This window comes from Chlorella variabilis (genome assembly GCF_000147415.1).
Source record: "Chlorella variabilis unplaced genomic scaffold CHLNCscaffold_18, whole genome shotgun sequence".
Classification (NCBI taxonomy): domain Eukaryota; kingdom Viridiplantae; phylum Chlorophyta; class Trebouxiophyceae; order Chlorellales; family Chlorellaceae; genus Chlorella; species Chlorella variabilis.
The window spans coordinates 181831-198705 of record NW_005435070.1 but is presented as its reverse complement, the minus strand read 5'-3'; the positions used below and the strand labels follow the sequence as shown (position 1 = coordinate 198705).

Genomic DNA, 16875 nt, shown 5'->3' with positions numbered 1-16875 from the left:
GTGAGAGGCACGGTGTAGCGGGTGGCGGAGTAGGTGCAGGTGCTGGGGCTGTTGTGCGCGTGTGTGTGCGCATGCGCGTGCGAGTGGTGTGGACGGGCAGGGCAGGCAGGCAGAGAGGCCCTGTGCCGAGCTGACGGGCGCGCAGCACGGCGTGCCACCCACCCAGGGCCCCACCTGCACCACCTTCACCACCATGGACCCCTTGACGCTCTTCAGGCACACCACGTAGTCGTTGGGCTTCACCAGGCGCTGCACAAAGGCGGCGCTGATGGCCTCGCTGATCAGGTCCTCTGCGAAGCAGGCGCAGGGGAGGGCACGCAGGGCAGACACAGGTGAGGATGTGTGGGCGGGGCAGGCGCAGGGGAGGGCGCGTCGGCGTGAGATGAACAAGCGCTGGCAGGCAGCTGGGGCAGGGCCGATCGGCGACGCGTGGGAAGGGAATGGTAGGCGGGATCGTGCCAAAGCCTCTTGGCGGCGCTTGTGGCGCGTGTGTGCAGCCACTAGGCCACTACGCAGCCAGGCCAGGCCAGGCCAGGCTCGACAGCCCTTGCCCCACCTGAGCCCTCAGACATGGGCGCCGCCAGCATCGGCACCACACCGCGCAGCAGGCAGGTCTGGCGGGCCAGGTACTTGCCTGCAGGGCATGCAGGGTGGACAGGCAGGGTCAGCCAGCCAGCCAGCCGGAAGAAAGCAGGACAAGCACAGGGGCGATGGCCGCTGCTCCCAGCTGGCGAGGCACAGCGCGGCATGGTGCGACGAGGGTGGCACCGCGCAGCGCAGCGGCATGGCGCCCACCCTCCAGCTGCCAGCCCAGACGCGTGGACTTGAGCTTGGGCACCACCACAGCCATGATGGGCATGGGGGGGCGGCTGCAGGCAGTGGAGCACAAAAGAAAGGGGGAATAAATGCAGAGAAGTGGGCGGCGTGGGGTGCTGTCACATCACCATGGCTGGCACCACATCCAGGCACCCCCCGAGGCCTGAACAAGAACCCTGACACCTTGCCCCTGCTGCCGGCGGGCCGTGAACCCTCCGCAGCCATTTAAACAAAAGGCAGCCTGCACGGCAGCACTGCTCACTACTTGGACACGAGGGACACGGTCCTGCCGCTCTGCACCATGACGATGATCAGGCCGGCATTGATCTTCTCCGCCACCCTGCGGCAGGAGGGCAGGGCAGGGAAACACGTCAATGGAAGGCAGGCAGGGGGTGCTCAATGCAGCATCTGTTGTGGTAGCAGTTCAGACAGACGAGCACCGCTGGGGCACGGCCAGCTGCGGACCAGGCCACCCTGCAACTCAGCCCACCCCGCGCCCACCCTGCACCCCCACCCCCACCCCCACCCCCGATGCCGCCCAAACAGGCGCGAACCGCAGCCGCCGCACCTGGTGGCCGAGGAGGCCAGGCTCTCCAGCTTGGTCATGTAGGGGGCGTGGGTGAGCAGGATGCGGTTGAGCTGCATGCTGGATCCCGCCATCTTGGGCCTCAGGCTGCCAAACTCGGAGACGTATGGCTGGGCCGGGGAGCCGATAGACGTCTCCATGGCCAGCCCGCCGTTGCCGTGGTCGTCGGAGGCGTGGCCGTCGCCGGCGGTGGCGGCGGCGACGTCGGCGGCGCTGCTGCCGGGGCTGGTCGCCGCGGCCAGGGCGTTGCTGCTGGGGATGGGGCGCATGCGGTGCGTGTGCACGTTATGCACGGTGTGGTCGGGGGAGCCGCCAGTTGGGTGGTACATACCAAAGTCTGCGGCAGGAGCGATAGGAGGTGGTCGAGGGGGCGGGCGACACGCGTATGCGCAGATGAACCGCGGGCTGCGGCTGCCAGCCAGGCTTCCAGCAGCGCACATGCCCAGCAGGCTTCCAGCTGGGTTGAAGGGCAGGCAGCAGCAGGGGGCACACACCTGAGACTGAGTCGTTTGCGTGGCCAAAGGATACCTCCTCCTGCACCAGCCGGGAGCAGCAGGGGAGCGTGGGTGGGTGGGTGAGGCGAGCGTGCGTGATCGGGTGAGACACCCAGCTGCCCACCCCCACCAGCCAGCATGGGGTGCTCTCTGCCTGCTGCGCCCTGCCGCGCCCCAACCCCAGCCCCCGGTACGGCCCGGGGGGAAGGAGGAGCATCAGCGTGCAAAGGCGTGCCTGGTAGGCCTCCCCCATCAGCTCCTCGTGGTGGCTGCGGAAGTCAAAGTGCTGCTCCGCGGCGTGGCACAGCCGCAGCACCGTCTCCGCCGTGACCAGGGGGTGCAGGCCGCGCAGCGTCTCAGCGCCCAGCAGCATGCCGTCGGCGCCGTCCAGCACGGCGTTGGCCACGTCGGTAGCCTCTGCAGAGCAGGTTTTCATTGTGTTGGGGGAGGGGAGGAGGAGGGGGAGGAGGGTGGAAGGGAGCAGCGGGAGGGTGGGAGGTGGTAGCGCGTAGGGGAGGCCAGCGGGCACGGTCCCAGCAAGACGCAGCAAGCCAGCGCGGCCCTCGGCCCCCTGCCACAGCAAACCGGCATGCCCACCCGCGCGCGTGGGGCGTGGCGTTGCCACCATCGTGTCGACCACGCGCGTGATCAGCACCGGCTTGCCCAGCTGGTTGCAGCGGGCGATGATACGCTTCTGCAGAAGCGCCATGGCCTGCAGGGAGGGAGCGGAGGGGGTGCGGGCAGGCCGCATGTCGCATCCTGGCGCCGCGAAGCAGCCAACAGCCCAGCCGCAAACCAGCAGCTGCATGCCACAGTCCCTGCTGCACAGCGCCACAATCCCCAAAGTAGGCCCAGCTGCAAAAAACAAAACAAGAGGATAAACACTCGCCTCTGGCTCGAAGTCGAGGCCCAGGTTGCCCCGCGAGATGATGATGCCGTCTGCCGAGTTGGCGATGCCCTCGAAGTTGCGCACAGAGCTCTTCCGCTCAATCTGCGGGAGCACGCCAGAGGGAATGCGCGTGTGCGTGTGTAGGTGGCGTGCTTGTCTGTGCGTGACGGCGAGGCGGCGAGGCGGCGGAGGCACACCCGCCCCCCGTTCCTGCAAGGAGGCTCTGATCGACCACCACCACCACCCGGCTCGTGTCCAGCTGTCCCACACACCACAGACCTCCACACCACCACCGGTACCGGCCCCCCGGCCCCTGCTTGCCTTGGCCACGATCTTGGTGTACTGCATGCCCAGGGAGTCGAGGAAGGAGCGGGCGGCGTACAGGTCCTCCTCGTGGTTGCAGTACGACAGATTCACAAAGTCGACCTCGAAGCGGGAGCTGCGGGTGGCAAAGGGAGGGAGGGCCTCAGAGAAGGAAAGGTGCGGGCGTGCAATACGGCACATTGTTGCTCGCAACGGCGCAGTGGCGGGGACAGAGCGGAAGGAGGAAGGCCGTGCGGAGCATTCTGGCGCTGTACCGCCAAAAACCTATCGCAGGCTAGGGCCCAACGTCAAGGCATCCTCCCAGCCAGCCAGTCAGCCCAGCCAGCCCACTCCTCACCCCAGGTACTTGATGCAGTCTGCGTCGTGCTCTGTCAGCAGCGGCAGCGCAAAGTCGCCGCTAAAGTCCTCGTCCTGTGCGACGGTGGTGTGGCGGTGTTTATGGTGGGGTGCCAGTGCGCCTGCCCCTGGCAAGCCACGGCACGCCCCCGCTGCTGCGTCACGGCACATTGCCCCAGACTGGCCCGGCACATCTGCACATGCCTCAGCACTGCTCGCCACAGCAGCACCCTCCAACAGGAGCCCACCTCGGTGTGGCAGATCATGACCGTCAGCAGGCCGTCCAGCACGGCAGAGTTGAGCGCCACGCAGGTCACCGTTGTCTCCGTCTTCTCCAGCACCTGCAAGGAAGTGAGCCATGGCTGGGGTTGGTGGAGGGCCGAGGCGGCGGCGAGCGTTGCCGTCCCCCCGCTTGCCATCGCCGAGACCGCTGCCACAACTCTGCCTCTCCTCGATTGCCCCCCAGCCAGCCAGCCGGCTTGCCTTGACGTACAGCGAGGCGCCCTCTGCGCCGGTGGCCAGGAAGCGGCCAAACTGGAGCTGGTGGTCCACCTGCACACGGGTGCGGCGGCGGCGGGCAGGCATGATGGCATCGGTGACCACAACGCACGTGTGCCGTGAATGGGCCGGCGGCAGCCCAACCGGCACGTGGGCAGGGGCTCTCGAGGTGCAGGGTGAAGGGAGGCAGGCATCACGGGCTGTGCCGCCATCACACACACACACCCTCGCACTCGCACACAGCACACATACACACACCACACACACACACACACACCTCCACAATCTCGGGGAAGCCTGGGTAGGAGACGGGGAAGAGGGTGGAGGAGGGCTCGGCGGTGGGGTCGGTGGTGATGGTGATGATCTGCAGGTGGGCAGGGAGGCGCGCGTGTGTGCGTGTGTGTGTGTGGGTGGGTGGGTGCGAGTCGTCCGCAACATGCACCCATCAGGCAGATTCCAGTGGGCATCCCGATGGAATCTGCTTGACGAAAGGCAGCCTGGCCCTTCGCGCCAGGGGGAGCAGACAGCCGCGCGCCACTGCGACTGCGAGGTAAGCGGGGTGGCCCGTACAGGGGGCCAGCTGGCCTGTGGCGGCCGGGCCCACCTGGTCCTGCTCCACCTCCACCTTCTTCTCCCCCTTCTGTGTGGGCCAGCCATGCTCGTCAAACTGCACCGGCCGCCGCACCGTCACCTCCCGCCCCACCGTGTCGACAAACACGCTGCAAGCAGGCGGGCAGGCAGGCAGGCCACATGAGCCGACCCTTGCCAAGCAGTGGGAGGCGCGTAGACAGGGCAGCAAGACCAGGGCTGTGGTGCCCTTTCAGTATCGTGTTCAGCATGTGTGCAGGGCATCGCCGGCTACCTCCATGCCCAGCAGCGCTGCACATGCCTCCATGCATTCGCCCCACCTGCACAGCCGCTTGGTCTGCTTCATCGCCTCAGCCAGGTTGGCCAGGGAGCGGGCATGGTACTCGCGGGTGCCCCAGCTGAGGTTGAGCCGTGCGCAGCTCACGCCCGCCCGCAGCAGGCTGACCAGCGTCGGCACATCCTGGCACTGCGTAGCGGCAGGGGTGGGGTGGGCGGCGGCAGCATGTGTGAGCGGCAGCCGCACGCCCGACCTGTGCCGTGCATGCAGCAGCAGAGGTGGCTGCAGCTGCAGCAGCGGCTTCGCCATCGGCTACACCGGCGGCACAGCGGAAAGGGCAGGCAGGCACTGGCAAGGAGGGCCGCCGGCGGCAGGCGCGCTCTGTAGAGGCCTGTTCCTCGCTGCTGCAGGCGCGGCGCTGCTGCAGGCGCGGCGCCGCTCACACTCGGGCCGATTGTGATGACGACTTTGGAGCCTGCCCCAGCCCGGATCTCTTCCTCGGGAATGGTCTTCACCACCTCCTCCATGGCCACATCCATGAACACATGCGCCTTGGCCTTGTGCTGCCTGCAAAGGCAGCACCCACGCACCGCGGCGGCGGCGGCAGTGAGGTGCTTCGCACGGGGGCGCGACAGCTGGGTGGCTGGCCTGGCCCTCCCCCGAATGGCTGGCATGCATGCCGTTCGCCGGCTTGCAAGGCACTGTACCGACATATCTAGCAAAGCAGGGCAGGCAGGTGCATGCGGCAGGCGCGGTCGGAAGCGGTCAGCGGTCAACGAGCCTCGCGGGCGGCGACGAGCGGCAGTGTCCCAAACGCAGCGCTGCCTGCGGGCTCTCAGCCAGCGCTGCAAGGTGCATCCGAGACTGCGGGGCACGCCCCTGAAGCCCAGGCGATGCGCGCTCACCTCCACGGCATGGCGGCGGCTGGCTGGAGAGTCTCTGAGGCGGGAACAGTTGCTGCCTGGTGGAGTCGGGGCGAGCTTTTTAGCGAGGTCGACAAGAGGCCTTGCACCACGGGCGGCGCTTGGGCTAAACACAGGCGCAACTGCGTCGGGACGGTGCCGTGCTGCGCAGGTTGAAGAGGATGCAATGAGTGATCAACCAGGCAAGGCGAGGCGCAGTTGCCGCCACATGCACATCCATGCATGGAGCGACGGCATAGCCGCCACCGCAACCGGGAACCTGGCGGCATTTTCTTTGCTGGCGCAACAGCTACAGCTACAACAGCATCGGTCAGGGAAGATATCTGCTGGTGGTTCTGCTCACGAGGTTAGATTGGAATGTTGCTCAGAGGCCCCAGCTGCTCGCTGCTCGCTCGCCGTCGCTGCCAGCGGCGGACCACTTCTGCGTCGTTGTTGCAAGGATGGCAGCTGCCTGCACCGAACGACGCCACATGTCCTGTTGGCACTCTCCATATTGCAGGGTGCACTGCACCTCACGCCCCGCATGTGGCAGAGGCGGCGGCGGTGCGCTGATGAGGCGGCAGTACCTAGCATGGAAGCTGGGGCGCCTCATGAACTGGTCGGGAATCTGCACGCAAAACCTGTTGGGCTTTCCCTCTCCGTATCCTCCCCATTGTTGCTTGCAGCACGGCCACCACGTGGTGGTGGGTGGCCCCTCCCCCCCCCGCCCCCCCGAAAATCTGGCCGTCCAGTGTTCCGCGCGCTTTGAGGCCTGCCGACATCGATGCGGCACGTCCTGCTGGCATGGGTCCTACTGACCTTGGCAGTGGCCGCTACAGGTGCGCCAGGCACGGCGAAGGGACCCCAGCTGCCCTGTTGCTGTGTCGCTCGTGTCCCAAACGCAGCTTGATGTAGCAGGGAGTGCACCGCAAAGCAGCCAAAGCAGCAGTGGGTGGGGTGCTGCGCCGGCTTGTGTGCGCTCGGCGCCCACCCGCCGTCGCCGCCAGCGGGGCGCTTGCACCTTGCGCATTTGTGGACACTGTGTTCCCCCCATTGCTGAAATGCTGCAGCGGCAAAGCCACCGCCTCGCCCTCGGCCTAGGCCGCCTCGCCCCAAGCCCCCTCGTCCTCCACGCCCCAAACCGCCATCACCAAAGCCGCCTCGTCCTCCGCGTCCCAAACCGCCATCACCAAAGCCGCCTCGTCCTCCGCGCCCCAGACCACCTCGTCCACGTCCACCGCCTAAACCAAAGCCACGTCCACCGCCTAAACCACGTCCACCGCCTAAACCAAAGCCGCCTCGCCCGCCTTCGCCAAAGCCTCCCCGGCCGCCGCCGAAGCCCAAGCCGCCGCGGCCACCTCGCCCGCCGTCTCCCGCCCCGCCACGCCCTCCCTTGCCGCCACCAGCGCCCCCACCACCTCCCCCACCTCCACCTGGCCCCCTGACAAGGCCAGTGCGCCCGCCGCCGCCGCCCAGCTCAGTCTAATCCAGGCGTGGTGTCAAGCTTCTCACTCCGCCTCTGTTCTCCTCTGCCCATCCCCGCCTGCAGCTGCGCCCAGTGCCGGTGCGTGTGGGACCTGGCTGCCAGCCAGCCGCCCACAGGCGGGCCCGCCTTGTTCATCCCGCCCCTGAATTCCACTGCCGCCACGGGCCTCAACCCGGCCTGCCCAGCAGTCACCCTGGATGGCTCCGCCTTCACCGCTGCCGTGCCCAACTGCACCTCGCCCAACCCCCCCACCATCGCCGTGTTCAACGAAGGAATCCATGGGGTGGTGGTGATGTCGCAGGCGGCGTGCACCCTTGAATCCTACTTCTGGGCCAACTCCTTTCAGGTGCCCGCCGCTGCGCATGGTTGCGGTGCCGCCGCGCCGCGCCCTGGCCTGGAGTGCAGGCTGCAGCCCGCGGCTCGGCGAGCGGCTGCTGCCCTGGCCTGTTGACTACTCGCATCCTGCTCTTGCACTCCTTGCACCACCTCTGTCTGCCACCCCTCCCTCCACCTGCCCCATGGCAGATCAAGTCGGCCTCCTTGAACGTCTCCCTGGCCGCCTTCCTGGTGGGCTTCACCGGGGCTGGGCTGAACGCGAGCAGCGCGATATCCTGGGCCTTTAGCGGCGGCGGCACCGGCGCCAACAGGACCGCGTCGCTGGCGCCGGGCGCCGCCCTGCCCACCACCCGCCAGCTGCGCCTGCGCCTCAACACCCCCGCGCCGCTGCTGCTCACAAACGGCAGCGGGGTGAGGGTGAGCATGGTGGGGGGAGTGGCAGATGGCTACATAGACGGCGCCTACCAGCTCATCCGATACCTCTACTCCTTCCAGCGCGGCACCTGCTCCTGGCAGCTGGCCAGCGCCGCCGCGGGCGGCAGCGTGGCCGCCGCCGCCGCGGGCTGCCCGCGCGTCACGCTGGGCAGCCCCTACCGCGCCTGCGGCTCGCCGCCTGGCGTGTCTGGCGGCTTGGTGGGCGGCGGCATGCGGCTGTACCTCAACACCACCCTCGGCTGCATCCCGGAGGGAGCCTTCTCGTCTGTCAACCTCACCGCCGGCGGCGTCGATGTGCTGCTGTCGCAGGTGGGCTTTGGTGGTGCTGGTGGTGCTGGTGGGGTGTGGGGCTGGTGGGGTGTGTGTTCGGGGCTTGGGCATGCCTGCATGTAGGTCACGAGACAGCCTGTGGCACGGCTTCCCTGCGTGCTTCGCTGAGCTGATGCTGCCAACCCTTCCCTGCACGTGCAGGTCAACATCACTGGGGTGGGCACTGCCCTGGATCTTGCTCAAGACATCACTCTCCTCCTAGCCACCGCCGACGGCGCCATGCCCGCCACCCTCGCCGGCGGCAGCCTGCCATCGCCAGCTGCCAGCGCGTCTCTAGCGCTGGATCCGCCGGTGCTGGTTCGGGCAGGCGCCAGAGCTAGGGTGTCGGTAGACGCCGCCACGCTGGCGGGCGGCGATGCTGCGCAGGCGTTCGTCGTTGTTGGCGCCCTGGGGGACGCCCCGAACTGGGCCAATGCCTGAAACCTCCCTGCACAATGGGTTGCCAGGGGTGGGGCTGTAATCATGATCAACCTGGATGGGGACGGGGACCTTCCCGCGGCGGTGGCAGCCTGGCACGACTGGACGTACCATCATTTCCACTTGACTGAATTCAGGCCAGCGCCTTACGCTGCACCACACCAAGCTATTACTTGTAAGCAGCCCCTTTTCTGCCTGAGATGCGTTGCGTGGTGCTGGCCTTACTGGCTCTATGGGCCGGTCAAGCAGCGTCGCTCTCGCCAATGCCCCAGAGGTGTGTGCATGTGATCTAGGCCGCTTACAAGCCGCACAGGAAGTGCTGGGGCGGCGGCGGCGGCGCGCCCCCGCTGTAGCGCACCCAGAACGCGTCTCCGCACTGCATCCAGCTCACGGGCAGCCGCCAGAGGCGCCTGCAAGTGCCGCAGCGCGTAGAGACAGGCCGGCGCCGCTCTTCCCCCTTGTCCCGCCTGCCTCCGCCCCGCCCGCCCGCTGGCGCCTGCCGCGAGCATGCCGTTTTCCCTTGTTCCCTCGCTGCCGCAGCTTCTCCATCATGAATGCGTACAGAGCTGCGCTGGCCCGAGATCCCGCCGTGAAAACAAGCATTACATACACTGATTCAACGCCGCAGCTCGACATTGAGGGTGCGAGTCAGCGGCCTGCCACAGCCCTCATCGCGCGCCTTTGCGTTGGCTCTGAAGCAGCAGGCTAAGCTTGTTGGCTCTGCTCACCCCAATGCTGCCGCGCCCTGCCCTTCCCTGCCCGCTGCGCAGTTATTCGCTGCACCACCAACCGCTGCAATCGCACCGCCCGCTTCAACAAAGCCCAGGCGCTGTCAACGTTGCTGAGCCTGTCGCTTGCAGCCCACCTGGAGGGCTTGGGCGACCAGGTGACAGGCGCAGCCCGCAAGCAGCGGGGCACACTCGGCGCTGGCAAGCAGATCCCGCGTGCCATGCTGCCCAACAGCTCCAAACCAAACCCACCCACCTCACGTAGCCCCTGCGATCATCATCTGGTGCCAGCCACATGTCCCATGCACCCCACGCTGCTGTGCCGACCGGCCGATCTGCAGCGCCTGCCCTTCTCCGCCGTCTGCGCAGATCGCCCTTAGCGTGAAGCTGGGCACGCGCACCTTCAGTCCAGGTACCGCTCCCAAGAATGCCGCAGAAGCAGCGGCGCTGCTCAGGGATGCCCTGCGGGGCAACCGATACTATGCCCAGGCAAGGGCTGTGGGCGGTGGTGTTTCGGTGTGTGTGTGTGCTGTGGTGATGGCTCTGCGTCTGCTGGGGCTGCCTTTCGAGGCAGCGGCTGGCGAGGGCTTGCAACGAGCTGCTGAGTGACTGCAGATGCTCGACCGCACAACTGAGTTCACCCCGGCCGGGCTGGAGGGCTACTGGTTCATCTTCCACCCCAAGGTGTGTGCCTGCTAGCTCGCTCCGCCAATGTCCTCTCGCTGCCTGCGCCTGCAGCCCTGCAGCCGGATGACGCTCGCAGGGCTGCCATCGCCGCCAGGCTGCCCTGGGGCTGCTCCCTGTCTGCTCGCCCGCTGGGCAAGGCAGCGAGAACACGCCTCAGATGCGCCACCAATTCCTGCCTGCCTGCCCGCCTGTGCAGATCGTCCAGTATCATTCCAGCAACGTGTTCGAGTTGAATGCCCTGACAACCATCTCTGCCGCGGACGTGAGTGGCAGGGTGGTGTGGTGACGCAGGCGCGGTCGACCCCCATGCGCAAATTGTGGCGGAGACCTGTTTGCGCCCCTTGTCCTGCCTTTTGTGCAGCTGATGAACTATGTGTTCCGAATCGAGAGCCTGAGCTACTCGCTGCGGTCCACCAGCGGCGAGTGCACAGGCATGGCATCGTCGGGGTGTGCGGCGCCACTCGGATGATTTGTACGGGGGTGGCACCTGGCCAGCAAGCAGCAGGCAATGGCTTCCATTAGGACAGCAGCACTGCAATAATAAGATCGAAACACACACTCATGAGACACTCACCTCCTGTGGGACACCATGTACCCAGCAGCTCAAGGGCGGAAAGGCAGGGGGAGGGATGAGGCCATGGTTCCATGTCTTAGAGGGCCACCACCGCCTGGTTAAAGGCGGTTGGCACCGCCTTGCCGTCGCCTAGTGCCTGCAGCGGGAGCGAGCATGCAGCTGGTTCGGTTGCAGTTGTGCTAACTGGCTGCACAGTCTGGAAATTGGGTGGGTCTGAATGAATGCGGATGCCATCTCAGGGCGCCGGCGCCACCTGGTTCATGACAGGAACCTTTGTTCGTCGCTGCAGGCCAATTATCCCTGCCTGCGGCTTTACAATGCCATCTTCGTGCCTAACAGCAGCCTGCGCCGCACCACTCGCTGCGCGGGCATCCACCACAACGCGAAGACTTACCTGCAGGCAGCGAGCATCATTTCGCTCTGCTGCCTCTGTCTAACGCCATGCCGCACGCTTTCAAGGCCCAATGGATGGCTCGCAGCCGGCCAGGCCGTCGCCGCTCGCTTGGACCCGCATCGCCAGTCTGAACAGCAACGCCAGCACCCTGCAGCACCTCGTGAACCAGGTTTGTGACCAACAGATCAGCGGGGCGCGTTGCCGGTCAGCCGCCGCTCCACCGCCGCCCGCCCGTCTGTTCACGGCAGCGTCTGCCTCCACCCAGGCCTGCAGCGCCCATGGCGAGGCTGCCGCAGCGCCTGTGGTTGTCTGCTGTCCGCTGTGCCCGCTGCAGGGGAAGTTCAGCGTGCTGGATCCCGAGGATGTGCGGCACAGCATCCGCTGCCACATGCTGGAGCAGCACGCCGGCGGCGAGGCAGAGGTGTGCATCGTGACCTGGGCACCGGTCGGCAGCCAAGGCAGCCAAGCCATCCCGCCAGGCACCCGCGTGGCAGTAAAGCTGTACCACCGGTCCAACGGCGGCAACGGCTTCTTGCCCATCAGGGATGAGTTTGACCGCATCCAGGAAGGTAGGCAAGCAACAAGTGCAGCGAGGCACTGCAGCGCCTGGAGAAGGCGCATGGCATGTATGCACAATGCGCTGCATGCCGACAAGCCCCAGCCTATACTGGGTGCCTTGCCGTCTGCCTGCCTGCAGTGGCTCAGGGCCTGAACTCTCTGCGCAAGGAGGTCAACGTGATGCACAGGCTGCAGCAGGCGGGGCTGAAGACGCCGCAGGTGCTGGGCATTGTGCAGCACCACGGAGACCTGCGCAACCAGGCAAGCGTCTTGCCGCACCGCCGCCTGCCACGCCTGCCGCCAGTGTTGGTAGGGCAGGGCAGGGCGGGTAGCACGCATGCCAAGGCATCGAGTGCAGTGCGCCCTGTCCACTTGCCTGCCCACCATGCTGCAGCTGCTGTGGGGCTACGTGATGCCTGCCTACCAGCACGGCTCCCTGTATTCATTCATGCACCGCACCTGCCACCGGTGCGTGCGCGGGAGCGGGGCCAACCCCTTCCTGTGCCGTCGGGCTGCAGCCTCACCTGCTGCGGCTCCACTCTGCTCACACGCTGCCTTGCATCAGGCGCCCACACAACACAATCTGCCTCGCCAAGATGCGCCACCCTGCCGCTCCTCCATGCAGGCAGATTGCAGAGGGCGTGTTTCCTTCTTTCTTTGCCTTCCACAAGCTGGCAGGTGGGTGCTGACCAGGCGGGCAGGATGCTTTCCAGCCTGCTTGGCTGCACCCACCTCGGGGCCACCACCTCCAGCCGGCCCGGCAGCAATGCCCCTCCCCATCCCTATCCCTGCCCCATCCCAGCGGCCCTCCCACCCGTGCGCTTGCGCCTCTGTGCTTCTCCCGTGTGTGCAGGCCATTACGAGCAGCTGCACAGCGCGCTGCTGCGCTTCTCCAGCCCCGGCGCCGGCCAGGGGCTGCTGCTGCAAGACATCTCCAGCAACAACCTGCTGGTCAGCGAGCTGGTGAGCTTCGGGGCCGTCGGCAAGGCGGCCAGCACGGCAGCCCCCTCCTGCGAGCTGCTCTTCGCCGACCCCTCCCAGGCACAGATCATCGGGCACCTGCAGAAGCCGCAAGCGTAAGCGCTGCAGCCCCTGGCAGCGGCCACCAGCGGCTGGGGACGCACAGACAGGGGCGGGCTGCAGCACGGTGTCAGCCCAGCAAGGGTGCCCGCCTCCCACCCAACCCGTGACTGATTGGTCCTGCACTATCTACCGTCTTCCTGTCACCCCACGTGCCGCTGCTGCTGGTGCAGGAGCTGCTACGTGGTGTCCACGTGGCTGTGGGGCTCCCTGTCCACCCGGTATGGCATGGTTGACCCTCTGGCCGACCTCTACTCCCTCAACGTTGTGTTCCTGGAGGCAAGTGGCCTGCTGGCACGGCCGCCTGCCTCCCTGCCTCCCTCTCTGCCACCTTGGATCCCCGCTAGCGACAGCCTGCCTTCCGGTCCCAGGGCCCAGACACCACCACCGTGGGGGCCAAGCTGAACACGCCTCCTCCCTCCTTGCCCTGCTGCCGCAGTTGTGGATGGTGGCTGAGGGCGGGCCCGTGCCGCTGAAAGAGCTGGTGCAGAGCCTGGCGGCAGATGGCGACAGGTGGGACAGAGCGGCAGAGTGAGCGCGCCTCTAGCGTGGCCCTGCCGCTCAGCTGACCTTGTGCGCACCGCCGCCGCCGCTGGTGGTGGTGCAGGAGCCAGGGATGGGCGCTGGCAAGGGCGCTATGTGTGGCCATGCTCAGGCGCCATGTCTGTGGCGGCGGCATCCAGCCCCGCAACAAGCGGGAGGTGCCGGTGAGTGGCCCCACAGCAGGCATGCCCTGGCTGGGTGGCTCGAGCAGCAGCCCAGCCCGCAGAGTCAGCCGTGCATGCTGCTGCTCGTGGCAAGCAGAGTGGTGCGGCCCTCTCTGCACTTGCTGAGCCGCACCGTGTGCTGCCCGCCCTCCGGGCTCCCCTGCCGCAAGCTGCAGCTATCCTGGCTCCTGCTCTGGTCTCTGCTGCTTGGCACTGACGACCTGCGCAGCGGTCAGGAGCTGGCCAGCGTCATGCTGTGCCGCCGCCCCAGCGTTGCTGACATGGCGCAGGTCGCTGCCCGCCTGTCCAGCATCGCCACGGCAGTCGAGGTGAGTGGTGAGTGTCCCTGGTGCATGCCACAGCGCTGCCGGCCTGTGGCAGACCTGATCTGGGGCACACCGTCTCCTCTGCCGCATTTGACAATGCTGTGCCCTCCTGCCGGCCTGCTCCTGCACAGGAGCTGGGAGGCAGCCTGACCTCAGAGATACTGGGCACGGCTTCGGGCGCTGCTATGGTCACGCAGTGCGTGGAGCTGTATGGGCGGCTGGTGCAGCTGTCTCAGCTGGAGGCGGAGCCAGCCACTCCTGCCAGCCTGCTGCCGGCGGTGAGTATCCGCTCCCTTGGGCCGTCGCTGCCCTGGCCCGCGGTACCGGGTTCATTCAAGCCCAGGAAGTGTTCAGCCCACCGCTTGGCGGTGCTGCGCGCCAACGCCTGCCCCTGCAGGACGACAGCCTGGTGTGGGTTGCCACTCACTTTATGGCGCAGGAGCACCCGCTGGTGGCGGCAATGAGGGAGCAGGTGGAGGCGGCTGTGCGCTCAGGGGAGGGAGTGCCCGCTCATCTCCCAGCCAGCGGCTGAACAGCAGGCTGGGATCGCAGGCTGACTGGTCGACCTAAACCCTAGCCCCGCTGCTGCAATGTCGTGCAGGGTGTGGTGCTGGTGTGCGGCCAGCAGGCGCCGCCCCTGGCGCCGCTCAAGCCCTACCTGCGCAACTTCCAATATGCAGTGCATGTAAGTGCTGCCAGCCGCGCCAAGGACGGTGTGCAGCCGGCGCCACTGCCTGCCCACCTGCCCATCCTGCCCTAGCAATGCTTGCCCTGTGTTTGCCTGCCGCTGCGCAGGAGGCCCAGGGCAAAGCCAAGTGGATCGGGGGCAATGAGCTGGTGGGGCAGGCGGTGGAGCATGCAGCAGTGGCAGCTGAGGACAGGGCGGCCGGCCAGATGCGTGGCTTGAGCCAGGCAAGGAACAGCCCGAGTGTAACTGGGCACAGCTGGCAGCTTGGCAGTGCTTCCCTCCCAGTGTGTTTGTGCATCCCGGTGCTGCTGCCGCTTGTCGCCTTGGCTGACGCGCTGCCTGGCCGCCGCTGAAAGCTGTGCCTGCCCGCGTGCGCCTTGCGCCGCAGGCCTTCCTTCGGCTGCGCGAGGCTGCCCTGCGCCTGGCGCCTGATGAGCAGCAGCGGGCCGAGCTGCGTGAGGCGGCTGTCCTGCCGCCAGAGCTGGATGCCATTGTGCGCTCCACCCCGGCGTCGCCATCAGGACCGTTGGCACCACCTACTGCTGCTCCCTCCAATCCAGCAGCGGAGCCTGAGCGGCCTGCCGGCCAACCGCCTGCTGCACACCCCGCCTCTGGCTGCGGCAGTATGGCCAGCCCTGCAGCAGCGGCACCTTGCTCCAGCTTGGTCAGCGGCACTGTGGCGGTACCTGCCTCCATGCCTGCCACACCTACCAAGCAGCGTCTGGAAGCGCAGGCGAGCAATTAGTTTGTTTTGATAGCTACAATTTCTGTCTTGTTGCTGTTTAAGGGATATATCTGAAGCAAAACAGCAAAAATGAGCAATGGGATAGGGATCAATGCACACGAACCAGGAAGCTTGCACGTTATGGGAAACTGGCGGCAACTGGAGCACGCTGCGGCGGGCGCAGCAGGCTCCCTCACGCTGCGACGGGGTGAGCGTGCTCGCTGCCCACACGGCTGCGGGCGCACGCCACGCTGCGTCCGTCCCAGCATGCCGCCACTGTCACCCTTTGCGGCTTGTGCCCCGGCACCTGCTTTCAAGTAGGCTCAGTTGACCCGACGCTTCCCACCGGCACCTCAGCAGCGCCGGTGAACCCTCCCCGCCAATGGCGCCCCCAACCGCCACCCATTGCCATCTGCCGGGCGCCACCACCTATCCAAATCTGCGACGCAGGCTCACCGCCTCTCACCAGGCAACCCACAGGCACCAGATAGTGCTGGCCAGCCGCCTCGCCTGATCTGGCCAGTCGCCTCGCCTGATGCCGACACGGCAGCAAATGGCCTCAGGGCGCCGTTGCCACCTGGTTCAACCGCATTTTTTGTCGCTGCAGGCCAATTCTCCCTGGCTGCGCCTTCCCATTGCCATCTTCGTGCCTGAAAGCATCCTGCAGCCGCACCACTCGCTGCGCGGGCCATCCACCACATCGCGGAGACTCACCTGCAGGCAGCGAGCATCATTTAGCTCTGATGCCTCTGTCTAACGCCCTGCCGCACGCTTCCAAGGCCCATTGGAGGGCTCGCAGCCGGCCAGGCCGCCACTCGACCGGTCGAGCATTCGCAGCCTGAACAGCAACGCCGCTGCCCTTCAGCACCTCGTGAAGCAGGTTAGTGACCAGCCGGTGAGCGCCGAGCTTTGCCCGTCAGCCGCCGCTCCATGCCGCCGCCCCGCCACACACCCGCCGCTTACGGCGCCTGCGCCCATGGCATGGCTGCCGCAGTGCCTGAGCAGTGTGCTGTCCGCCGTGCCCGCTGCAGAGTGAGGACAACGCGGCTCGCCAGATGCGTGGCTTATGCCAGGCAAGGAACAGCCCGAGTGCTGCTGGGCACAGCTGGGCAGCCTGGCGGTGCATACTCACCCCACCTGCAGTGAGGGCTTGCGACCCATTGGATGGGGTGCTTCCCTCCCAGTGTGTTTGTGCATCCCGGTGCTGCTCCCGCTTGTCGCCTTGGATGACGCACTGCCTAGCCGCCGCTGTTAGTTGTGCCTGCCCGCCCACGCTTTATGCCGCAGGCCTTCATTCGGCTGCGCGAGGCTGCCCTGCGCCTGGCGCCTGATGAGCAGCAGCGGGCCGAGCTTCGTGAGGCGGCCGTCTTGCCGCCAGAGCTGAATGCCATTGTACGCTCCACCCCGGCGCCGCCATCAGCACCGTTGGCACCACCTACTGCTGCTCCCTCCAATCCAGCAGCGGAGCCTGAGCGGCCTGCCGGCCAACCGCCTGCTGCACACCCCGCCTCTGGCTCGGCCAGCCCCGCAGCAGCGGCACCTTGCTCCAGCTTGGGCAGCCGCAATGTTGCGGTAGCTGCCTCCATGCCTGCCTCCATCCCAACTTTTTTGGGCGAGTCGCCTACCAAGCGCAAGCGTCTGGAAGCGCAGGCGAGCAATGTGGCTGTGTCGCTGCGATGCGCCGCTGCAATGCCG

At 66.9% G+C, this 16875-nt stretch overlaps 2 protein-coding genes across 2 annotated transcripts; one reads left to right on the top strand and one right to left on the bottom strand.

Moving 5' to 3' along the window:
* Positions 1-500: 500 nt before the first annotated feature.
* Positions 501-5117, bottom strand: CHLNCDRAFT_36508 (hypothetical protein; the record flags this gene model as incomplete). The annotated part of the gene is made up of 14 exons (XM_005845204.1): positions 501-634; positions 796-869; positions 1079-1156; positions 1385-1512; positions 2213-2313; positions 2494-2608; positions 2780-2887; positions 3116-3224; positions 3447-3514; positions 3694-3786; positions 3935-3997; positions 4221-4307; positions 4548-4662; positions 4852-5117. The coding sequence occupies 14 exons, from the start codon at positions 5115-5117 to the stop codon at positions 501-503; spliced, it is 1539 nt and encodes a 512-aa protein (XP_005845266.1).
* A 1397-nt stretch (positions 5118-6514) lies between these two features.
* On the top strand, positions 6515-8717 carry CHLNCDRAFT_136953 (expressed protein; the record flags this gene model as incomplete). Its single annotated transcript, XM_005845336.1, has 4 exons — positions 6515-6549; positions 7260-7542; positions 7722-8276; positions 8439-8717. 4 exons carry the CDS (start codon positions 6515-6517, stop codon positions 8715-8717), a joined length of 1152 nt encoding a protein of 383 aa, XP_005845398.1.
* Positions 8718-16875: the final 8158 nt, after the last annotated feature.